This window comes from Octodon degus, unplaced genomic scaffold, assembly GCF_000260255.1.
Source record: "Octodon degus isolate 3935 unplaced genomic scaffold, OctDeg1.0 scaffold00008, whole genome shotgun sequence".
Taxonomy (NCBI): Eukaryota; Metazoa; Chordata; class Mammalia; order Rodentia; family Octodontidae; genus Octodon; species Octodon degus.
Window position 1 is genome coordinate 23,200,712 of NW_004524584.1, and position 25,021 is coordinate 23,225,732.

Genomic DNA, 25,021 nt, shown 5'->3' on the forward strand with positions numbered 1-25,021 from the left:
CGCCGCCCCATGGCCCACGCGGCCGCGCACGCTGCTCGCAGGCAGACCGCGGCCCTCCGCGGCCACAAGCCCCGCGGGACTTCCGCCCCGAGTCCGAGGCCCCCGCTGAGGCGGGCCCGGTCCTTTCGGGGCCGCCGGGGGATTTGCCCAAAGCTCCAACACGTGACGTCCCGGAAAACGAGCGCAGGGAAAATGAAGTCCGCCATAGCGGGAAAGCGGCTGTAACGATAACCCCAAAAGCGTTTCCACGCCAAGCATGCCGCATCCCACCGAGGCTCAGGCAGCTCTGTGGACTGCCTAAGACTGACGCGTGCGCACAGCGGCGCGGGGCCACGCAGGCGGAGCTCAGGCGGCCCGGCGAGGATGAGGGGGCGGGGCCCGGCCACCTGGGCGTGCAGGGGTGGGCGTGGCCGCCGGGGGCCGGGCGGGGTCCCGGGTCCCAGCTCCCAGGCGGTGTGTGGGCGGGGCTCCGCCTGCGGACTTGCGTGCTGATAGGTGAAACGGTGCCCGTACTCGGGCGTGGGGGCGGGGCTCCGCTGCGGACTTGCGTGCTGATAGGTGAATCGGTGCCCGTACACGGGCGCAGGCGGAGGGCGGGGCTCCGGCCTCAGCTAGCTGCGCTAGGCGAGCGCGCCGGGTCTGCAGCTTGGGCGTCGCCGCTCGCTCCCGCCAGAAGCGGGTCCTGGTGTAGTTGCGAGTTCGGTTGGGCGTCTCGGGAGGGTGTGTGGCTTTGCCGCACGTGGTTCTTGCGGTCGCCCCTCCCACTCTTGGGCGCTGCAATATATATGCATCGTCTGGGCATGGAACGTTTTATCGGGCTGCAGCAATGGAGTCCGTGGAGCTGCTGGACGCGCTGGCTTACCTGATGTGCCTTCTGGGCTGCAAGGCCTTCTTGTGGATACGGTGGTACGGATCGCCCTACGGCCGCTACTCGTCTCAATATTCCGGCCCCTGTGTGCCCGTGCGCGCCGCCTGGGTCTTGCAGGAGCTGCCCTCGCTGGCCTGGCCGCTGCTGGAGTGTGCCTGCGCGTCCGCCGTGCGCCTCGACCGCCTTCCCAACCGCGTGCTGCTGGCCATGTTCCTCGTCCACTACATATACAGGTCGGCTTGCCTGCCCTGCTGTCCTGGGTGCCGGTTAGGCAGCTGGAATTAGGTGAGGTAGTCAGGAAAGGGAGGGCGGTGGGGCGGATAGCTGGTGTGACCGTGGGAAAGTTAGTTGTGCGCCAATGCTGGCATTTATTTTCGTGAATGAGGGCAACTGCTCATAACTCCATCATAGGGGGACAGACATTGATTGCCTGTCACCCTGGCCATTGTGTGACCCTTCTTCTCTGTTGTTTCCCCCGGGCCCCTGCGCCTGTTTGTAGGTGCTTTAATCTGCTGAGCTATTTGGCTGGCCCGAAGGGCACACTTCTGAGACCTGTTAAGCTCTGTCCTCCTTCAGCTTAGGGGTGTGGAGGTCAAGATTTACGGACGGAGCTGTGTTCCTGATCTGAGTGGGTTACCCCGGGAAAGCTGCCTGTTCTAGGGACTTTTATAGAATAAAACCATGCAATGAGGTGGATCTAAAGGGGAGAACATGGGAACTCGCTTAGGAGGACACGAGGTGCGACAGAACTATGGCCAACCAACACGCTTACAAGCACCATTGCTCAGGTAAAATTGATTAAATCCAGGACCAAATAGGGAAGGGAGTCATGTAGCAAGCGGGCATGAATGTAGAGCAGGAGTTTATGGAGTAGCTGGTAGTGTCTGGATTAGCTTCCTGGAAGCCATTCTTCCTGGCTTCCTCAAGGTGTTGGTCAATCCTGGGTGCTTATCTTCAGGAAAGTAAACACTTGATTGATCTTTTTGGTCTGTGGGTCTGGCCCACAGCAGCAGCGTCCATCTCTCAGTTGCAAAGTCGCTTGCCTTCCGTGCTGTCTCTTTGGAGGACCTGGCCCTTTCTGACTGCCTGTACCATTTCTATCTAATTCCGCTGCCTACAACATTGTAACCTGTTATTAGTCAGCGCAGTGTGGTCCCCTCTTGTGGCCTTCTTGCTGGCGTGACTGAGCTTGGTGGGGCTTGGCTTGTTTCCTTTTTCAGTACTTGACAATGCAAACCCAAACCTCACTGTGTGATCTTGGGTAACTTAGAACTGGTCCTGCTGGGACTCCCCCCGCTGAACTATCACAGGGCAATTCTGTGAATGACATTTCTGGTGCTGGCACACCTGAGCACCCTTCCTCCTTGCCCTGCACGCACGCGCACCCTAGAGTCATATACAGAGAGAGTGCAGGATATCTCTCTACGCACTGAAGACCTAAAGAATCCAGCTGAGGGCCTGGATCCCACAACAGTGTCCAGCATGAGTCCAGCTAAAGACCCAGAGCCCACAACAGTGCCTCCCACAAGTCCTGCTAGAGACCTAAATTCCACAACAGTGTCTCACTGGGCTTGTTTCATGGATCTGCACCAGGAAAGTCCAAAGGTTAGTGGAAGCTAGAAAGTTGGTGCCAGTGAGATGATAGCTCTATGCCAGCAGGCAGAGGGATCTGCGTTGGAGCAAAGAAACAGAACTCCCCCAAAAAACTGGCACACTGTGCCAACCTCCAGCGCCAACAAAAAAAGTCATGCAGTGGGAAGCAAGGAGCTCCTCACAGGGCTGTGTGTGAATAGGTCAGCATCCAAGTGAGACCCGGGGCTGCTGCCTGAGAACTGCTGGCACTAAAGCCCCGATTCCCAGACCAGTAACTGTAAACGCTGCTCCAGGAGGACTTGCTGGGACAGGTGTGCTTTCTAATATATATGATAGTTTCTAACAGATATTTTGTAAAGCTGTATATGTGAATGTGCACAAAGCTCGTGTGGTTAGGATACATTTAGGCTTTCCAAATGCAAAGAGAAAACATTTTCCATTCTGTCTAAGCAATTTACTTATTCAACAGTCATTTGACCTGAAGCAAGTAGTGCTTGGATCAGAGTCAGGAATGACATGGTCCTTCGTGTTGGTGAGTGGCTAACCAACAGGTCCAGCTGCCTATGCCCAGGGCTATGAGGACAGCAAGAGTCCCTGTGAGATGTCAGGAGATGCTGGCCAGGCCTCAGGCTGGTGCTTACAGAGCCTGCAGAGCTTGGCAGGTGTGCCCAGTGCAGAGCAGGGGGAGACCCAGGGGCTGTCCTGTGCAGGGTGCTGAGACCCACGTCCAGGGGCTGCCCATGGACAGGGCGGCTGCTGCAGAATGACCACTCACCCAGAGCAAGTGACAGTGCCAGGATGGATGAAGAGGGAGGGCAGGTAAAGGAGGTATAGAGTGGTGGCCTCCTGTGCATTTTTATATCCCAGTGAGTGAGTACCAAGGATGCTCTCGAGATGGGCCTGCCATGCCCTGCAGCAGTCAGAAGTGGAAGCCAGCTTGCAGGAAACCTGTGGAAGGAAGGGTGGCCTGCCAATGGAGGAGGGGATGGCCGTGATCAGTGATGAAGAGCCAGCCTCGTTGCTCCTGCAGGTTACCCTGGGGAAGGCAGCATCTTTAATCTGGGACCTGTGGCATGGGTAGTATAAGTCCTTGGCAGTTTCAGGGACATGTGCATTGTGTCTGTGCTGAAGTGTCCCCCTTCCCTCCTGCTGACTTCTTGAGGTCAGAAGGGCCTCTGGCATCCAAGTGAGACCCGGGGCTGCTGCCTGAGAACTGCTGGCACTAAAGGGAGGATACTCTGCATGGTATCCTAACCTACCATGTGCTCCTTCTTGCAATGCCAGGACCTCCTGGCTTGTCACTGGCTACCTGCCGCAGGTGTGTCCTCAGGGCGGGCTTCTGCATTCTCTCCACCTCTGGCTCCCTCTGCTCTCTGAATTGCCCAGCTCTGGGCTTTGTGCAAGCGGCGATGCTCCCTGCCCTGGCGCGCTGTGTTTGTCCTCCAAGCCGACCATCCCCTGCTCCCCCACCTCTGTTCTGTCTCCAGGACTCCCTCCTAGGCTGGCACCTTAGTCCGGCTGTCACCAGTTCTGCTCTCTGCTGGCCTGTCTTACACTTTCTACTTCTTATCCCCTGCACTCCCTGTGAAGCATGCTTAGTGGGATAACATCAGATACCTGCCGTGGGGACCTGTTGTCACAGCACCAGCTCGACACTGACACTGCTGTGCTGTTGCAGTCTCTGCTCTACTTTTCTCCAGCCGGGCAGGCTTGTGTGGCGTTCACCGGGGCAGCCGCCTTGGCCGCATTGCCCACCCTACCCCTGGCTCAGTCCTAGATTAGTGTAAGGGAAGCCTTGTCACGGGCCAGTAGCACAGTCTCACGGTGCTTGAGTGTGAAGTGCTGCCTGCCAGGGTGCCAGGGGGAGACCTTGAATGGCCTGAAGCATTCTGGCACTCCCATGCCCCCAGAGGCTGCTCCTCCTAAACTGTCCCCAGGATGGCACTCCTCCAGAGCCATGGGTAGCATGTTCTTCATTTCACCCTGTCCTGGTGACCAGAGATCAAAGAATCTCACCTAGTTGTGCTTGATGGCACATAGTTTTCCTCCCAGCACTTCGGGAGGCTGAGGCCAGAAGAATGGGGGTTTTAAGTCTTAGCAAGATGCTTAAAACTGTGGAAGGGGCTGGAGACGGAGCTTAGTGTGAAGCCCGGGGTTTCATCCCTCGTACCACCAAAGCAGGCAGACCTCATCAACTTCTGATTGCTTCCTGCAGAGGTCTCTTAGGGGAGCCTGGCGGAGACAGCAGGTGAGCATGTACGATGCTGGCGACCTTGAGGCATTCGTACCGCTCGAGAGTGACAGCCCTCGAGCCATACAGGGGCAGGCAAGGCCCACCTAGGGCGGTGCGAAGGGCCCCGTCCTTGGTGGGCACGCTCAGCTCCCGTGGAGAGTGACACGGATCTGCCTGATTCTGTTCTTCTGGATTCCCTGTGCTTCCTGGGCACTTGCATTTTCCTGGGATTCAGAAACTCCCACAAATATTCCGCATGCCCGCTTTTTTTTTTATTAATGTTGCCTACTTGTCTCTGAGGCATTTCCATTCACAGTTGCAGATCTTCATCCAAGAAATGTAATTTCTCATCTAATTTGCTCATCCTGGCTGTTACGAACGTATTAGGTACCCAGATGTAAGACATTAGGGGCTGTTGGTAGATTGAGATTGAGATTCGTGCTCATCATAGAAAACTAGCAACGTCATATAGAGGAATGCTGTGGAATATTATACGGAGGGAATAAAAATTACCTTCAGTTGTATCACTTAGAACACTGATGGTGGTCTTTTCTCCATCTCTTTCACTGTTCTTGAGACGTTTTGATGACTTTTGTCTGAGCAGTAATGATACAGAGAAAGAGAAGATTCGAAGTTGTATAAACTGCGGTTGGCACACAGCAGCAGCATAGGCCATTTCTCACTTAACACAAGCAGTTCACAGAAGTTACCTGGGCCTGCTGTTTGAGAGGCTGCACCCTGCCCCTTCTCGCTTGCTGGTCTCCCTGTGTGGAAGGGGACACCTAGGGATGTCGCCTTCTAGCCCCGCTGCTGCAGGGCTACATGGTCCTTGTCCACACCACTAAATTCCTTTGAGCCTGATCTAGAAAATCTTGATAACAAGTAACTTTTGCAGTGTTTTGAAAGAGACATTTAGTGTAGGGATAGGAAGTATGAGAAACACTTCCGCCAGGCACCATCGGAGGTAGTTCTATGTTGAAGCTTGTAAACTCAATAGCCTGGAGACCAGCAGCAGCTTGTGCCAACCAGCACAGCATCAAGAACTTTTGCCTTCTTTTTTAAAATTTTTATTTATTTATTGGGTGCAGGGTCTTGCTACGCAGCTTGGACTTGTAGTGATCCTCCTGTCTCAGCCTCCCCAGCGCTGGGATTACAGGTGTGTACCATCACGCCCAGTTTTGGTGGCTGGCACAGCAAAGGGTACCAAGGATCGAACCCAGATCCTTGTGCTTGCCAAGCAGGCGCTTAGATTGCCAAGCTGTCACCCAGCTCAAGAACTTCTGGTTTCTTGAAACTTTTGGCTAAGCTCTATCACCAAATACGCTCTAAATTTCTCGCAGCCTTGGGGACACAAAGGTTGGCAATTTATATGAAGAATACAAACAACAACAAATACGAGTCATTTCTTTACATGGAAAGAAGAGCAAATAACACAAGACAATTGTAAGATAACAAAGTATCGATCTTGCTCTGAGAATTAGATTAGTTAGCCAGTGGACTCTGTGTCTTCCAGGATCCAGCTGGTTTGTATCCGTCACTGTGAGTTGCCTTAGTAGGGTCCTTGTTGGTCCAAGTGGGCGTGGTGGCGTGATCCTGTCTTTCTAGCACTCCTGGAGGCTGAGACGGGAGAATCCCAGGCTCATGCCCAGCTTTGGCATCTAGCACTTAGAGAGACCCTGTCTCAGAATAAAAGGTGTGGGGGCTGAGGATCTGTGTGAGGACAAGGCTCAGTGTGAAGACCCTCAGTTCATTCTCAGTACCACGGAGAAAAAGATATACTTCTCCAGCTGCAGAGATTGCAGCCTGTGATCTGCTGTGCTCTCCCCTGGGCAGGCGGAAGTGGTTGCCCACAGTTCTCTGTAGACAGTGATTATGACAGTGAGTGAGACGTGGACAAAAGGGGCCGTGGACACCACTGTCGTGATGGCAAAGGCCTCGGCTGTGTGGGCCCCAGTGAGCAAGATGAGACCTCTGGGGAGAGAACCAGGGCTGTTACCACACCATTGCTGGGACTGCAAGTAATTAGACTAGATGGCAACACAGAAAAAATAATAAGATACTTAGTTTTTCATGGTCTATTAACAGATATAAAGCATATATACAAAATACATAATGAAGTTTAAAAAATCACTGGAAAAGTCCCTGCAGCTTCCCTCCGCACCCTCGCCACACACACTTAGAACACACCGATCCCGTCCCTTTCACCACTTTCTGGATCAGCTCTGGAATCCTCTTTCCTGAATGTCTAGCCATGCTGTCCTGGCTGCCTCGGTGTCCTGAATAGTTCAGAGCCTTTAACTTTCTTGATCATTTTGGAGGTTTTTTTTTTAAATGTATCTGGTACAGGGTCTGAGGGTGCAGCTCGGCCTCAGAGTGATCCTTCTGTTTATAGCTTCCCCAGCACTGGGATTATAGGTGTGCTCCACCATGCCCGGTCTTGGTGGCCGGCACAGCGCACCCTGGGCCGGGGCTGGCACGGTACCGGAAGTCCAGTCCCAGTCCCTGCACTTGGCTACGCAGGCACTTACCCGCTGAGCTATCTCCCTGGCCCATAGTTTGAGGAAGAGCCCACAGGGCATGGTAGCAGATCCTGTGGCTCGAGATGCACCATAACTCGTTTGCGAGCTGTCCTTCTGTGCGTGGCATTCCGTAGTGGTGTGCACTCACTGCATTTTTTTTTTTTTATCACGCTTCATAAAGACATTCTGGAGAAACCCTTCAGAGCTGCTTCAGAAAGTGCTGAGGATGGCGGGGTAAATGTGTTTGAAGCCAGTGGGAGGCCTTTGAAGGAGATTCTTTGTGATTTATTTTTTACTGTCATAATTTTTTTTTAAATTTTATTTGTGTGTGTGTGTGTGTGTGTGTGTGGCCAGCTGCCCACCAGGGGGCGCGGCTGGCTGGCATGTGGTGCTGGGGGATTGAACCGCGGTCCCTGTGCTTTGCTAGGCTTGTTCTGAGTAGGTGCTTTAGACCACTGAGCCATCTCACCAGCCCTACTGTCATAATTCTTAAAATTTAACACCATATTTTTATGTCATACCTTGTAACATACAAAAGTATTCCACTTATTTCAAGTCTATAGTTTGATGGATTTTGGTGACAGCCTGTCATTGGATGGCCGTCACCCACATTAAGATATTAGTCACATCCATTAAAAGCTGCCCTGTATTTTTGCAGCCACTCTCTGCCCTGATTATGGTTCTAGATTTGACATCTGAGCAGTTTCAGCTGCAAGATAGGAGCCAGCCAGCACTGTGCCCCTCCAGCTGCGCCCTGCCTCTCTGCAGTTCATTTCTTTCTATGGGTCTGCTTTTGCCTTTTCTAGGATTTCATAAGCCTCAATGAAATTCTTTCACTGAAGAAGCAGAACTGAAGTTCGTTTCTTCTCGAGTCATGACTGTTTCTCCACGTCTTTCAAAGGCTTTGCCTGTGTCTGCAGGTTGCCCAATTTCTTGGCACAAAGAGTTTATTCTAGGTCCTTGCAGCCTCTAAAGGTCTGCAAGATTTCTATAGCCATGTCCCCTCTCTCCATGGCCTATACACTGATATTACAGAGAACATATACACCCAGCATGACCTTACATCGCCCCTTTTCCCTGTGCCTAGTGTGTAGCCCTTGCCTTCTTACTTAACCCTCTGGACGGGGGTGGGCTGAGCTAGTGTGGTGTCACAGAAGAGATGATCTCTTGGATTGGGACAGATTTGGCCTGAACTGAGCCTCTCTCGGCCCCATCTCCTGCTGCAAATTATTGAGCCGCTCCAGTCTTCAGTAAATGCCTGGTGGCTGGCAGGTGTGGCTGTTGATGGGTGGTGTGCCGGTGTGGGCCGAGTCCTGCTGTCCAGAGAATAGAGCCGCTCAGTGATTACTGGTCTCGGAAGCTCTGAGAGCCTCCTGAGGCCTCTAGTTTTCTTCACGTTGATGTCTCTGTTTTGCGCTTGTACAGCTAGAGTCTTTGAGTTTGGGTGCTGTGATACACATTATTGAAACGTGGCCAGTTGATCTCAAATTCCTTTTAGTGACCGAGGGTGACATTTATACATGGCAACAAGCCTAAGAACCAAAGACATGTAAGACAGAATTGCAGAGGTTCATTTTTTATTTATTTATTTTTTCAAAGATTCATTCTTGACCTCCTTCTGAATTTTACTTCCTTCCTGTTTCCTAAGGACCCTGATTTTCCCCTTTGTGATCCGAGGAGGAAAGCCGACGCCACTGTTCACCTGTGTGACAGCCTTCCTGTTCTGTCTCTATAACGGCTATTTGCAGAGCAGGTACCTGAGCCATTACGCCGTGTACGCAGAGGACTGGGTGACCCAGCCCTGCTTTCTAGCTGGTAAGTGTCCTACTGCAGTCACTGCCGTGCCCCAGGGATTCTAGCCAGAATACCCAGGACCTGCAACGTGAACACCCCACAGGACAGAGCAGCCAGGGGAAGGCCGAGGCTGTCCCCATGTGGCCCGGGGGCTGGGAAGATGTGTTTAAGGGATACACAGGTGCTGCTGTCACTTAGAGCCTGGGCCTTGTGGGAAGCCCCAGCCAAGAAACTGAGGCTCCCATGGAGGAGACCTGGTTTCTGTTTACCTTGTAATCTAAGATGGTCCTCTGGCCTCTCAGTGTCCTCTGTAAATGCTATACAATACCTTCTAACAGTGTAGGCTGCCTTTTATGATTGTGCTACACTTGAATTAACTTTGAGGCTTGTGAAGGTTTTTAACTTGAAAAAAAATTGATTCCAATTAGTAAAATTAATGCATGCCTTCCGGTTCTTGTAGCATTGGAAGTTTTGAATAGAAGTGAAAATAAACCATTTGCTGTCGAAATAATCTCAAGATTATTAAAAAAGCTTCATGTATGAGTCAGTTTTTCCATTGCTGGAAAAAAATGCCTGATGTACAAAACTGAAAAGAGAAAAGGCTTAATGTAACTTACGGTTTCAGAGGTTTTGGTCCGTGGTCTGGAAGGCAGGAGTGGCATGGCAGAGTGGCATGGCGGGGAGCGGGGGGAGCACAGCCCAGCTTGTGGAGGCCAGAAAGCAGGCAGGGAGAGAAGAGAAAGAGGAGGGAACAGGGACAGGTGCACCCTTGCAGGTCTCCCTCCTGGTAATGCTCTTCCCCTCCGCCCCCATGTCCTACATTGAGGGCCAGTGAGACTTCGGGGGACATTTCCTAGTTAAGCTGTGACAGTCGGGTGCTATGCAGAAGGAGGTGTTTGTCTAGCATGCCTTCTCACACTTAGCAGTGACCGCACAAACATGCCACTTACCCCGATGGCAGTATAGCAAGAGTCATGACTCCGTCAACCCTCAGACTTAATTTTAAACTGCATAACATGCCCTGCATTATATTTACAAGTCAGTTCAGAGGCGGCCTTGTGCAGGATCAGGATTGCTGGGCACTCTCCCCAGCCCTCATTTCTACTTTTGTTAGGGCTTGTCAGAAGTGACAGTATTTTATAACAAGATTTTTAGGTCCCTCCAAATGGATTAAATATTCCATCCTAGATGCACACCATAACTCTTCATCTTTCATGCATGCATGACAGCCCTTCTTTCTAATTTGCATTATTTACTTAAGTTTATTTATTTATTTTTTTTCTTTTTTTCTTTTTTCTGGTAGTAGGGATTGAACTCAGGATCTTGCGCTCACCAGGCAGGCGCTTATGCCACTGAGCTATCTCCCCAGCCCTCGTATCTACTTTTGTTAGGGCTTGTCAGAAGTGACGGTATTTTATAACAAGATTTTTAGGTCCCTACAAATGGATTAAATATTCCATCCTAGATGCACACCTACCTGACAAGGGGAGCTTGTCTCCCAGAAGAGATACAGAGTAAGCATAGATCTTAGACAGCATAATTCTTTGTAGAATCTTGGACTGGAAGCCGTATCACACCAAGGTGTGGCATACTAAAACCCAAAGTGGGTCATGAGTCTGTTGTAGACTTACAAATCCAGTAAATGACTTGCAGAAGGTTTTATACCATTTAGTATAAACTGCTTAAGAAAGAAAGGTACTTATAGTAGCAGAATCTAAGGCAAGAAATCTTAAGACACTCTCTATATAGACCATGAGGATTTCCTTGTTCTGTTCTGTGTCAGAGGAGTCCATTTCAGTGGGAGAAATGATAGTCCAAATGTCAACCAAGCACACATTTCTTCAATATCAAATGAAAGACGGTTTGCCTTTTACACTCTCTAATGCATCAGCAAGCCAAATCTCCCTCTTTTTAAAAGCGAGAGCTGCTACACTTCTCAGATGAACAAGTACAGATGGCAAATAAATATACAAAAGTGTTCAACATCGCTGGTCATTCAAGAGACGCAAATTAATGCAACGCTGAGAATCCGTCTCACTCTAGAAGAAAAGGTTATCAAGAAATCAACCATTAGCAAGTGCCGGTAGTGTTGCATGGTTTAGGACCAGGCCAGACAGAGGCACTTGGGAAGGCAGACAGCTTTATTACGCTAATGAACTGGATGGAGAACATCAAGGGCCAAATCACTAGCCTTGTTCTGAGGTCACTAACTGCTTATGTAAGATTTCAGAGAAATACAAAAGGCAGATAGCATTGCATTCTATAGTTGGTTACATATGCCTTTGTCATTTATTGCTAGGCAGAATTTACTTACTCTTACAGGAACTAATAAGGTTATGATAGAACGTGGGGGGGAGAGTCAGTTGTTGTCTGAGGCCAGGCAGAGGTGTCGTTGAGTAATAACTCTCTGGAACAAAAGTAAGAAAAACACCACCTGGCGAAGCTGCACTTACCTTTCATCTGGTTCCAGGAACGCCAGAGCCCCTTCAGTTTTGTAAAACTCTCACTACGAGAATCAGCTGTGTTTTCTAGTCTCATCCTTGAACAGCATTAGAAACATACTAGTGTAAAAATACAGCCTTCGCATTTTCATTACATTGAAAGTAGCCTGGACGGCAGGGCTGTGGGGCAAACAGAACCTTTCTCCACTGCTGGCTGGAGGATAGACTGGTGCGTCCCGTGTGGTGATTCCTCAGACAACTAGAGCCGGAGGTCTCTTCTGACCCAGCTAGTTCCCTTCTTGGTATCTTCCTGAAAGAATTCAAAGCATCATTCCACAGTGACGTCTACACACCCATGTTCACAGCAGCACAGTTTGTAATAGCTCAATCTTGGAAACAGCTCAAGTGGCTATGAGCCAGTGAATGAACAAAGAGGTGGAGATGTGTTTATACAAGGGAGTACTACTCAGCCGAAAAGAAGGATACACTTGAGCCATTTCTAGGTAATTGGATGTAGCTGGAGACCATAATCTTTAAGTGAAATGAAATGGGCACAGTATAAATCTCCCATTGTTTCTCTGGTGCGAAAAACTGAAAGTGTAGGGGCTGGATATGTAGCTCAGTGACATGGTGCCTGCCTGGGAAGCACAGTGCTCTGAGTTTGATTCCCGGTAACAAGAAAAATAAGAAACTAAAAGTATAATTAAGGACCGAAATGGATGATAGATCCTAGGAAATGGAAAAAAATATTCAAATGGAAGGGGCACAAGGGAGGGGTGAGAAGGATAGGCAGGAAGGGGTTACGGTTTGAGCAGATGTTCTCCCCAAAGCCTTACACGGTCACAGGGCTTTTTCAGAGATGGCTAAATCTATAGAGTGTGCAAGTCTGGGATTAAAGAGTGTGTGACTGATAAATCAGGCCACTGATTGATGTGGCAGTTATTTGAGGGCTCCACCCACCCTGGGGCAGGTGGCCTGTATACAGTATGAGGGACAGAAAGAGGCTTGTCCTTGTTGCTTTTGGCGTCTTCCACTGCCATGTACTAGCCAGCCTGGGATCCAGCCGAGTATGAACTGAAACCTCCACAGACTCCCATTAACTTTGGGTGTCAGGCATTTTGTCTCAGCAGTGAGAGAAAAGTAAGTGATACAGAAGGGAAAAGAAAAAAAAAAATGGAAATAAACTGTACTGATATAAAAAAATGAATAATTCAGTACTGCTTTGTAGAACATTCTGTCATTTTACCTTGTCTTGTTGGTGTTAAATGATATAATACTGAGATGCTCCCTTTAAGGGATGCAAACCCCTGGACATCTTTATCTTTGTCTTTTTTTTTTTTTTTTTAAGGAAGGAAAGGTTATTTAGTTCACAGTTACTAGAGGCTTCAGTCCATATTCAGCTGGCCCCAAGGCAGAGCAGCGCAGGGCAGTGCATTGTATTGCAGATCACCTGCAAGGGCAGGTGCAGCATCCACACCCACAATAATCAATCACAAACTCCAGAAGCCGCCCAAGGACTGCAGGAGGTTTTGGGAGGACAGCTAGACACGAACCGTAACATTCCATCCCTGGGTGCCCAAACTCTTGCACATCCATTATGCAAAAGGCATTTTAGTCCATCTGTCCGAGTTGCTAAAGACCTGCAGTTTCATCATCGCTGAAAGTCCGAGTCCCAAGTCTCCAGGATCCAAGGTACAAACCAGGGGACTACAAAGCATTGGGACCGAGACAAGGCCAAAATCCAAAAGGACAAACATTGAGTCCTATAAGTCCATGGGGGACGTCTGAAGCAGTCGGTGGCAAATGGTGAGCTCCATGTGGCTCTGCCCCTGTGGCCTTCTCGTGGTTGTAGCTCCCACAGCTTTTCTCTTAGGCCAGCTTTGCTCCCCCCTCCCAGTTTCCCTTAGATGGTCCACATTCCTGGCTTTCCCACACTGCTGGGATCTCCACTGAACAGGCTTTTTACAGCTTCATCCATTGCCCTCTTAGGGGCACACTGCCTGGCCTTCCAGGCTTTCTTCTTCTTTTTTTTGAATTGGGATTGAACTCAGACCCTTGTGCTTGCAAGGGAAGTGCTTATTCCACTGAGCCATCTCCCCAGCCCTACAGGCTTTCTTCTCCAATCAAGGTGGAAGCCTTCTCAAGGTGGAAGCCTTCTTAACCTCAGAACTCCTACATTCTACGAGCGCCCAAAACCAACACCACGTGGATGATAGCACAGTCTGCTGCCAGCTGGAGCAGCAACCAGGCCTCCTCCTCTCTTGGCTGTAAAGCTTTAGTGCCTGGATCGCTGAGCACCCTAACCCTGATTCAGAGAAGTAAATTCTCCATGCCGGCGCCCTTCTGGAACCTGGTGAGATGGCTACCACCATTCTGAAACATGGGGCTCTGTGGCTTTCCCCTCAAGGCAAAGTCCTTTACCTTTGCAATGCTGAGGCTGCCAAGGGCAGAGAGCTGCCACCTGTGAGGTCCCCGGACCATCCTTTGAGTTCTCTGGTTCCTTCCCGGCAATGGAGATCCTCTCAGCTCCATCTTTGCAGTGCACGGCTTTATTGGCGCTTCCTTTCTGGCCAAACTCACATTTTAAGTCCTCCAGCTGGGCTCTTTGCTCTTGATTTTCAACATAAATCTGGCTAAAAGCCCCCAACAACAGCCATGCCACTCCCTCCATATTTGGCTGCTTTGAAATTTCTTTTGAAAGATTAATCAGTCCACCATGCTTACACTCACTCTCGGGAAAAGTCTCCGCAAACAAAGTTTCTGCCAAACCAGAACACAAATCATCCGGGTCCAACAACCAATGCAGTCCTTCTTCCCAGCAGAAACTTCCCCAGCCTGGTCTTTACCTGCAGGCTACCAGTCTTCTGAGCTGTGACCAGAATGTCCCCTACACAACAGCTGAAGGCGTTCTAGCTCTTCACTAGTAGGTGACCTCTTCAAACTTTTCTTATCTCTTCTCCTAAGCTGTTCCGAAAAACTTTTAATCCACATGGTCAGGTTTAGTCACAGCAACAACCCCACTTCTCTGGTACCAAATTCTGTCTGTTACTCTTCCCTCATCACTGGGACAAATACCTGACACCCAAAATGAAGGAAGGAAAGGTTTATTTAGTCACAGTAACTGGAGGTTTCAGTCCATACTGAGCTGGTTCTAAGGCAGAGCAGCACATGGCCCCCTGGACGTTTAAGGAGTGGGGAGAAAACCCGGCCGTGTCGGAGGAGGAGGAGGAGGCATTGTAGCTGAGGAGGCCCACACGAGTGACCCAGGGGTGCGGCAGGATGACCTGGCAGCAACTAAGCTGCAGCAAAGCCAGGGACGGTATGGCAGTGAATGTGGCAAAGGAAGTTGTAAGGAAAGGAGAGAAGAGGGTCCGACCTGGCCACCCAGGAACGTGGGCCGCCCCTTCAGGGGCCCCGCGGGTGACAGTCCGCAGGGTGATCCTTTCCCTTGCCCCCATCTGGCGGACGCTGCCTTGTGTAGTTTCTGTAGGGAGTGTTCTCGGGTATACCTGTGGGCCGCTCCTGCAGCACAGCGCACCTGTGTCTAACGCTTCGGGGCATGTCTGATCCTAGATACGGATGTCTACTTGATGAGCATCACCAGATAGCACAGCCGTGAGCGTCACACCACTGATGGTGCCCAGGCGGGTGGGCGGGGCCTCCTGCAGCTGCAGCTGATACACAGCGTGAATGAGGGCAGCTGAGAGGATTTGGGGACCTGTTCAGTCCACGTGGATTCTCGGGTCCGGCGGCTCTTCATTGCCACAATAATCTTGTCTCTTTGTCTCTTAGGCTTTGCCTTGTGGTTAACGGGCATGCTGGTAAACATCCACTCAGATCACATCTTGAGGAATCTCCGAAAACCAGGGGAGAGCAACTACAAAATACCAAGAGGTGCGTCCTGAGGGGGGCTCACTCTCACAGTCTCCCTGCATTTGCTACCTGCTCAGCCTTGATGGTGCCCGTAGCTCACAGCCAGGCTTCAGTAGCTACGAGTCTGCACTGAGTCACCTCTGTGATTGTTTTCTTTGTAGAGAAACAAAAGAACTGAGTCTGGCTAAGGAGATGGGTATAAAGCACAAAAGAAAGGCTGCGCTTGGAGGCAAAATGCGAAGGAGCTCATTTTACTGGAGCTTGATGCCCGTACTTCTGAAACACAGATCAAATGACTCAAGATAGACCTTAAAATGCTGGGTGAATTTTTTTTTTTTTTTTAATTTTTATATTTTTAGTACAGGGTCTACAGTGTTTCATTACGTAGATCAGACTCCTAGTGATCCTTCTGTTTTCAGCCTCCCAAGCACTGGGATTATAGGCGGGCGCCACCATGCCTGGTCTCATTGCTGTCTCAGCGCACCCCAGGGGCGAGGATCAAACCCTGGTCCCTGTGCTCTGCCTAAGCAGATGCTTTAGTCCGTTGAGCTATCTGCCTGGCCCATGCTGGGTATATTTTTAAAGCCTTTTAAAATGCACCAATCTAATGTCAAGAAAGGAAGTAAGGATCGAATCTTTGTAAGTGCCACCATCCAGAAAGCCCTGAGCGAGGACGTGTCGTGCGTGGCCACTCTGTGTAACTGGAAGTCCCAGCCCAGGGTGGTCTGAAAATCCATGATATCTGGGTTAACGCCAGGTTGTCCCCAGTGGGAGTGGGGGTGCAAGCATGGGCCCAGGCAGCCAGAGCCCCAGTCCCGAGAGACGCTTATAAGGAGATTTTCACCATGAGGAAAAATCCAGGATTTCAGATCTTCTGACAACAAAAACAAACAGATGATCCCATTAAACTATGGCCCAGAGAGCCAGCAGTCTAGGAGGACCCACCTCCAGGAGTCCCCGCCTGCAGATATGGTGAAGCATGCCGACCTTGGTGGGATCCCAGGTGGGCTGCTGGTGGCCCTGCCTGGCAGCGGGAAGAGGTGCCCTCCCCCAGGTGTGAGCCAGGCTGCAGCCTCTGTGGCTTCCTTTGGAGAGAACCAAGTGCCCCTCACCCCTGCCCAGGGCCGTCTGCTTAGGTCCATGCGCAGTGCTACTCCCTGGAAGCTGCTACTGTGAGCCACAGGAGACAGAGCAGGGCAGGAGCCCTGGATGGCAGAAGGAGGACATGCTGAAAGAGCCCAAAACCACACTAGTGGAAGACTGGTGCAACAGTCATGGGAGAGGAAAGCATCCCTGGAGAAGCAGGTCCCCGGCGAGGCCCCGAGCTGCCCTGTACGGCTACTCGCTGACTGCACGGCAGCAAAGTCGCCCTTGATGTCTGGCCTTTTCCCTCTGCCTCTTCTGCTCTGCGTTCCAACTTGATGTGTTCAACCTGAGGGACAAGAAAGAGATTTTCCCTGAGTTCAATCCCCGGTTCCACAAAAAAAAAAAAAAGATTTTCACCACATCATTGCAGCACACTGTGGAGGGAGACACAGTGCAGCAAAACCTGTCTGGACAGAAGGGCATTTCACGAAGCAGGGAAAGGTTGAAGCCAGAGTTTCCCGCACGATTTCCCATGTGCATGGAGCGACGATGGTGTGGATGCCCTGAAACACCAGCAGGCAGTGCCTCCACGCTGAGCTCGCTGCTGTGGGCCCCCCACACCGGCAGTGCCTGCCCCTGCTGTCCCCAGCTGTCCCTGGCCGAGGGCACATCCACAGCACCTCTGGGCACAGACCACATGGTGACGCAGAGATGGGACTGTGCTTACAGCGGAAGGCATGGCCAGATGATAGAATAAGACAAGCCGGAACCCATACGACTTAGGGGAAAAACTGCTGCTAAAATTCATTCTGACCCTTAAATGACATGACACACAGAGAACAAGGCAAAAGCCAGGTGCCACAGAAAAGACATAGAAGAAGGAAAGAGTGAGCCCTAAGATTTTTTTCAGTGAGAGCTGCCAAGGGCAGGGAAGGGGGTCTGCCATCAGCATGTGGGAGCTGAGAAGAAATCCAGGGCTCTAGGGAATAGTGCAGGTTTCAAGAAGGAGTGCAAGCACACTCTGTGAAACCAGCTAAGATGCAAGTCCAGTTTTGGAAGGTGCAGACGCTATACCAGTGGGGGTGAACCTGTAGCACATGTGCCACCATAGGCTGTTATTGAAAGTGCTGAAAGGTTGGCCATCACTATGTAGCACGCAAGTCCTCTGGGCTGAGGGTCACCGGAGGGAGGTGGTCAGATTCTAGAGGTAGCCACAAGGCATGGGAGGGTGGAAGCCTGCACGTTGTCCTGGTCCTGTCATCCCATAGCTGTAGCCAGCGTCTTTGAAGACTCCAAAGCCCAGATATGTGGTCTCAGTACTCCACTAGGTGGTCTTTCGAGTGGATCACCTACCTCCCTGCTCAGAGTGGGTCTTTTCTGTGGGATATGCTGTGTTTTCCAACACATAGTCATTTCCTTGAAGCCCTGCTGTGTGCTGTTTTTCAGGAGTCTTGGCCAGAGACTCCTGAAAAACAGTGAACACATTGGGGTGTCACTGGTCATGGCCAAAGGATGAAGTTACAAAACCTATAGGTGGAGTTACAGATGGGTTCAGAGACAAAGAGACCCATTGGAAGCATATAAATCCAGATAAGGCATCTGCATGGGGTGGAGGACCAAGTTCTGTGGGCTGTGTATCACATTCACTGTTTTGTAATGTAAAGTTTTTAAGCCCCACGTGTGTCCTTCAGCAGGTTGACAGCTGAGTTTCTTGTTACTCACCTGCCCCCAGCCAGATACTTCATGCTAGACCCTTGGGGACAGATCCCTGATTTCCGCCTTCACTCCAGCTCTGGCCCTGCAGTGACATTGCCTTTTGTAAGAGGGTGTTGATGTCTCCCTCCTTGGGGACCTGGCTGCCCAGATCTTAAGGTACAATAAAAGAAAAAAACAAGACAAAAATACTCAAGATGATAGTGACAGAATTATGTAGGAAATTGGGGTGGCTACAGAAATAGTAAAAAGGGTGACTGCCCTAAAGTCGCAGCTAGGAGGGAACATGGTCTGTGTTTGGCCTCCGCCCCTGAGGGTGCTTCCAGTGACACACGTGCTGCACGCGTTTCATACGAATGGTGTTACGCTTGGGATGTTCTGAGCTGTACTCCGGCATTGGTTAGGTCAAGATTTCACGAGGCACGGCTGCGCAGTGAATGCCCTGTGTTGCTCTGTTTTTGTCTAGGAGGCTTGTTTGAATACGTAACCGCAGCCAACTACCTCGGGGAGTCTGTGGAGTGGTTTGGCTTTGCACTGGCCAGCTGGTCTCTCCAAGGGGCGGCCTTTGCTCTCTTCACGTTTTGTGTTCTACTCTCTAGAGCAATGCATCATCACCGGTAAGTTTTAAAACTTTTTGTTCACTGGTTCTTTGACCTTAGGATAAAAGACATTCAGCTTAGCTATTCTGAAATGCTGAGATTCATTTGATTACCCAGTGCCAGGGTCGGGCTTGCTATGCCCAAGCAAGACCCAACACTGAGCAACCTCCCAAGGCCCAGGTCTGCAGTGCGTCTGGCTGTGTGGAGCCATCCACACAGCAACGGTTGTTTCCTCCACCGTGTTTATTCCTAGAATTCCTGATTAAGCTTGGCACCAAGCAGAGGATTTGGAGACTTCAAGTAGAAGCAGCAATTAAAAGCAAAGATGCCAGCGAAGCACAGTAGCGCACACCTAGAATGCTAGTGTTAGAGGAGGGTGATACATGAGGATGCAAGTTCAAGCCCAGCCAGGGTCACTTCGAATTCAGTAACTGTCTCAAAACAAAACAAACAAAAGACTGCTCAAGGTGAAGGCTGTGGGTTCAGTGTGTTACTGCAAAACATCTGAGAATGCTGATAGAATTAGCAAGACCATGAAGGCTACAGTGAGCAGAAGTAGGGAAATCCTCGAGCTGGAGATTGCCCTGCACCGTTGCTGTCAGCAGGCCATCAAATCATGCCTAAGCTATGGGCGTGCAGCCAGGTGTGTCAACATCCTGCCCACAGAGTTTTGGGGCAAAGGACAAAGAAAGGGCTTCAGGGCAACTAGATGGATGTCATGGCAGAGTGGGAAAAGTAGATGTCCTCTTTGCTTCTTTGTGCACGGAGAGATCTGGAGATCTTTGCTTGGAGGTGGAGCAGGGCAAGGCCTGACTGCTGGGTCTCTGGCAGATACCTACAACATGGACGCAGGTGCAAGGGGCAGGCAGGTGCCCTTCCTCTCTTTCAGATGCCCAGGTGCTGGGGGGCTCCGTATCTTCACTTGTAGATCAGGAGAAAGAGATGTTTGAGGTTTCAGAAAGCATTTGCAGGCCTGACAGTGTCTGGGGACATGGACCATAAAGAGCTACCGCCTATGAAGGGCTGAATTGCGTCACCAGTGGCAAAGGTCACTGTTCTGTCCCTGTGCCTGTGCATGCGCCCTGTTGGGAGTAGGATTGCTGCAGGTGTGGTGGGTAGGGTGTGGCCGAGCCGCATTGGGCAGCCTGACCCTGCACTCAGGGAGCCTCCGTGCGAGGGGAGAGCTCCATCTAAGTGTGTTCTGCAGAGGAGAATGCCTCGCAGGAGGCAGAGACTGTAGGACCAGGGCTCACCAAGGAAGGACACTTGCCCAGGGCAGCAGTCAGGGATCTGCTTGCGCGCTTGCTTCTAGGAGAGAGTCCGTCGCTGCTCTCAGAAGCCACTGGTTTTTGGTGCTTTGGCCCAGTGGATACAGGAAACCAGTGCACCAGACTTCCTGCCTGTCAAACTGACAGAACCTTGGGAAAATAAACAGGGAGTCTGATCCTCAAAGGCTTCAGATTTCTCCTTTGCTAGGTGAATTGCACCTTACCTTAGTAGTTTAATATCAAATGCTGATAATATACTTTGGCGATAATGCTAATTGTGCTTAAGCATCTTTGGACATGAATGGAACAAAGCAGGGCTTATGTCCCAGCCCCTGTGGGAGAGCCTGCTAATTGTCTCCAAGGAGGAGTCCATGTCCTGATCTCTGCCCTTCCCCTCTGAGCCTGTCACCAGCCCACTTGGCCAGGGCCCAGGGGTCTGAGCTTTTCCCTGAGGCTGTCAACACCTTCAAGAAAGGTGTTTATCTTCACATTTGCAGAATTTCATATGGAAAAGCAAATAATGGCCTGTTTTTAATAACAGAAGCCAATGATAGGGCCAACAAAATAGCTCAGTGGATTAAAGCTCCTGCTTAGGCAGACTCAGGGGCTGGGAGTTCTGATCCTCAGACCTGCCCTGCCGGGCCCCACTGAGCCAGCAAATGAGACTGGGCGTGGTGGCGCGTGCCTGTAACCCCAGCACTTGGGAGGCTGCAAACAGGAGGATCACTACAAATCCGATTTAGTAATGAGACCCTGCACACCCTGTAGACCCTTCCCTAAAATACAAAAAGAAAAAAAAGCCAACAAAATAGCATTGATACTTTGGAGGAAGACATGAGCCTGCCAAGTGTTGTCAAGATGTTTTCTCAAAGGAAAACAAGGAATAGGAAAATCCCTCTAAACATTTCAATGTGAGATGTACACAAGTGGAAAAGACAGAATTCTGTTCCCCATGTCCATGTTCCCAAAAGCCAGGATCTGTTTCTCTGAACGCTGTGGTCTCATGGTGCATCTGCTTTTCTACAAATGACTCCAATTTATCCTTGTTGATAGTAGAGTCCTACTCCACTGAATAACTTCCACAGAAACCCAGCTAACTAGACTAGCAGTAAATGGATTCCAAAAGAAAGAACATTACTTGGTACTGTTCCTTTCACTGTGTTTATTGCAGTGCCCTACAGACAATGCTTTATGTCAAGGAAATTCTGTAACAAGTGTCATTTAAGTTTATAATTGACTGCGTTCTTAGTTAACCTTGGGCATGTTAGAAGGGCAGCTCTGGGTTGCTGACACGTTCCCTGCTGAGGGCCAGAGTTGTTCTGATTTTTTTTTGCTTTGAAAATCTACTGATTTTTTTTTTAAACTAATTTTATTGAGAAACAAATAGCAATGAGACAGTTTCAAAACCAATTAGTAGGACAGTTTCAATAATTAATACATTGCCTATTGTTGTCTTCATAGTGATTATTCATAGTACAAGATGCAGACATGATATCCTGTCAAACACTGTTAGTACAAATCTTTCTTATTGAATTAAGAGAAGGCAGCTGTATATCTATCCTATTTTGTATATAAAATACAAAATATTTGTATTTTATACAAATACAAATGTATTTGTATCCCCTTTGTATCCCCTTTTTTTGTATCCTTTGTATCCCCTTTTTTTGTTTAGTTTTGTCAGAGATGGTTATTCCATTGTCATTTAAATACTGTAGGTGTGTGAATTCAGCAAAATAATCCAATATAGTCTAGTAGTCCATAATAGTAGTGGATTATCTGTAGGACTGGCAATGTCAGAAGATGTTGACTTGAGCCTTTTAGAGCTCAGCATATTAATATGGCTTTACTTTTTATACCTCATTTTTATACTTTTCTGCTGGATGGTTAAGCCCAAAATAAAGCAAGACCTGTATAATAAGAAATGTAACTTTTGTATCTGACAAGGTCAGTCAAATCCCCTCAGGATTTATCCTGAAACCCTGTACCACAGATTATAGAACCTTTGTCAGTGTCAGCCATGTGGATGAGTCATGGCCATTGCTTGGCCAATTTGCTCTCTGTGAAAGCCTGAGAGAGTGTTTTCTCTCCATGTGACTCTCCTTAGGCACACTCTACATCATCGATCACTTTCCTCTGTGGCCCCATAATCTCCTTGATCAGAAAATTTGGGACACCACTGAGTTACATGATGTTACAGTACAGGTTCTCTTATAGACTGAGTCCTCACTGAACTTGAAAGGCTAGAGCCAAAATGTTGGTGGTCTTTGCAGCCCTTCTTTTTCTCTTACTTTTGGTCTGCAAACTTAAGTTTGTTAACTCCGAGGGCCAAAGTTGTAGGACTTCTAAACTGGAAGGAGGTCTTCTTCCCCAAGTTGGCCCTGGACTGTACTAACATTGCAGCAAGGTGTGCCGCCGTGGACTTGGGCCAAGTCGTCTGCTGTCCAGTCCTCCAGGTAAAAATTGAAGATGGTCATGTAGGAGCTCTGAGGAAACGAAGATAGAATTCACCTGTTCAGTGTTGTTCAGAAGAGCCCAGTGCATCTGCAAGACACAGTTATTGATGGCGTCATGGGGGAAGATGCTTCGTGAGGCCCACAGCACCCCTCTCCCAGGCCACTCATCAGGCTGGCATGCAGGAGGCGGGATTTCTGAAGAACCACACAAAGCACGTGCTCCGTCCTTTGGTGCCGTCAAAGGCCACTGAAGGAAGACTCGTGTTATCCTAAACTGCTTGGGAATCACAGGAACAGGGACTGGAACTGCTTTCCAGAATAACTCAAAGGATTGTCTCAAAGTCAGCATCATCTGACACAGCACAGGGGCTTTCCTCCAACAGGTGAGGGAGAGTGAAGAATCAGAACAAGGCAAACCCCTGTAGTCTGCCCTCTTTACAGCTGTAGGCAGCTTCAGCTCTAGGTACAGGAAGATAATAGCCCCCAAGCTGTTTCCCCTTTTAAAATGTAATATATGCCTTAAAACAACAGTTCTTGAGGTGGGTTTGTGACTTCAGTGATAGAGAAAAATTTTACCATTTACCATTTTATTCCCATAGAATCGTCTCTGTGAGATGAGTTTTTATCTCTGTGTCTTGCAGATGCACTCTTCTCCCATGCAGCTGTGCACGTGCACGCACTTGGTAATTGAGCTGGAGGAGTTGGCGTGCATGCGTGCCATATATTAATTCCTTTTGCTGCACCCCCCAACTCTTAGCACTGGTGGAAGACTTGTGCTTGCCGTTTTCTGTTATCTTTCACTTTGCTCTTTAATTCGTTTATACTTTGGGTTTCTCTTGTAAGAGCAAGCATGCAGTCTTTAAGCTTGGGTGGGACTTGGTTCTCTGAGCGTTATAGTGTGGACGCATCCACCTTCCTCCCAGTGGCTCAAGCCTGTGCCTCTGTGTGACAGAACGTGGCTCCGTTGCAGGTAAACACATTTTCTTCCCCCATGAGCATATAGACTTCCCAAGGGTAGCTAGCCTCCGTTATGCTGCCACACAGGGCCACGCAGGTATCACTGTAATAAATGCCTTTAACATTTTTTTTTGGCCGGCACAGCCCACCCTGAGGGCAGGGCTGGTGCCTGGGATTGAACCGTGGTCCCAGGAGCTTTAGCTCGCTGAACTGTAGTGCTGGCCCCTGCCTTTAACTCTTTTGGGGAGTTACCTAGAATGGGAATAACAGGTTCTGTGAAAGAAACGATCTGTCTGGCACACATTCATCTCCTGAGGAGGCCATTCCGACAGCGTGAATGCCCGTTCCCACCTCCAGTGGAGCCTCCGGCCGAGCACTGTGGGAGGCTCGCGCTGTGCTTTAGTCTTGCACCAAGGCTGCTGCAGAGGCACTGGCCTCCTGTCCCTGAGACTTTGACGGCGGCTGCATCCTAAGCAGCCTGCAGAGGCAAGCAGAAGCTCACAGTGCACAGGTCGTGGCACCCCTGCACATGCCTGGCCACCGTCACACGGCAGTGGGCACCCGGATCTCGTGGGCCATCGCTGGCTACCGCTGGCCAAGGGAGGTGACACTTGATCCTGAAACCCTGACCGACTTGGGAAACTGCTCTTCTCCCATGCCTTGCGGGGCCCTCAGGCCAGCGTGGGCAGAGCTCAGCGGACTGGTTGGCGCGTGAGAACCAGGTGTTGGAGCCCAACGTGGCAGGGCTGTGCCAGTTGCCTTCCGCTTCGGCCATGCTGACACATAGCTGGCTGCTTCCTATTACCATCTCTCATCTGGTTAGTGATTGTGGTTTTGACTTTTTCTTTTTTTAATGCACTTAGTACAGGGTCTAAATATGTAGATCAGATTTGTAGCGCTTCTGTTTTCAACGTCCCGAGCGCTGGGATTACAGGCTTGCGCCGCCACTCCCAGTCTCAATCGCCCTCTCAACGTGCCCCAGGGGCGGGGCTGGCACAGCATGCTGGTGATCAAACCCCAGCTTTTTTTTTTCTTTTTTTTTTTCTTTCGCTAGCTCAGGCTGCGCAAGGGTGGCTCAGGTGTGGCTTGTGGAGCTGGGGACCGAACTGTAGTCCCCTGCACCTGACTTGTGTTTGTCCAAGCAGGCATTTTAAACAACTGAGCCAACCCGCAAGCCCCCTTCTCCTCCTCCTTTTTTTTCATAGCAGCATGTTTAAGGAAATCTTTTCAGGAAAAATATTACATAAGACAGTAATTTCAAAGGTTATTGTATCTACACAAAAATTCAACTTGCCGAATTTGCAGATTACTATCCTGAGCAGACAGAGAATTGCATGTCTTTATTTATTTGTTTATTTGTTATTTATTTATTTATTTTTGCAGAACCAGGGATTGAACTCAGGCCCCTGCGCTTGCCAAGGAAGCACTTATTCCACTGAGTCATCTCCCTGGCCCCGCATGTCTATTTTTAAAAAATAATTTTATTGAGAAACAAATAGCAATGAGACAGTTTCAAAACTGATTAGCAGGACAGGTTCAATAATTAATACATTGTGGGCTGGTGAGAAGGCTCAGTGGTCTAAAGCACCTATTTAGAACAAGGTTAGCAAAGCACAGGGACCGC

The 25,021-nt window shown here is 49.8% G+C and overlaps 2 protein-coding genes across 3 annotated transcripts in view; one reads left to right on the forward strand and one right to left on the reverse strand.

Annotated features, from left to right (window-relative positions):
* Nucleotides 1-206, reverse strand: part of Nsun2 (NOP2/Sun RNA methyltransferase family member 2) — a 25,002-nt gene extending 24,796 nt beyond the window's left edge. The window contains exon 1 of the mRNA XM_023704693.1: nucleotides 19-206. Coding sequence (XP_023560461.1) covers nucleotides 19-206 — 188 coding nt within the window. The remainder of the gene's footprint in view (nucleotides 1-18) is intronic.
* Nucleotides 207-610: 404 nt separating this feature from the next.
* Srd5a1 (steroid 5 alpha-reductase 1) overlaps nucleotides 611-25,021 on the forward strand; it is a 27,495-nt gene continuing 3,084 nt past the window's right edge. The window contains exons 1-4 of one of the 2 annotated variants that reach the window (XM_004625192.2): nucleotides 611-1,101; nucleotides 8,862-9,028; nucleotides 15,241-15,342; nucleotides 18,587-18,737. In XM_004625192.2, coding sequence (XP_004625249.1) covers nucleotides 827-1,101; nucleotides 8,862-9,028; nucleotides 15,241-15,342; nucleotides 18,587-18,737 — 695 coding nt within the window. In that variant the 5' untranslated portion in view covers nucleotides 611-826. The remainder of the gene's footprint in view (nucleotides 1,102-8,861; nucleotides 9,029-15,240; nucleotides 15,343-18,586; nucleotides 18,738-25,021) is intronic. The other variant, XM_023704818.1, reaches the window with a different exon arrangement.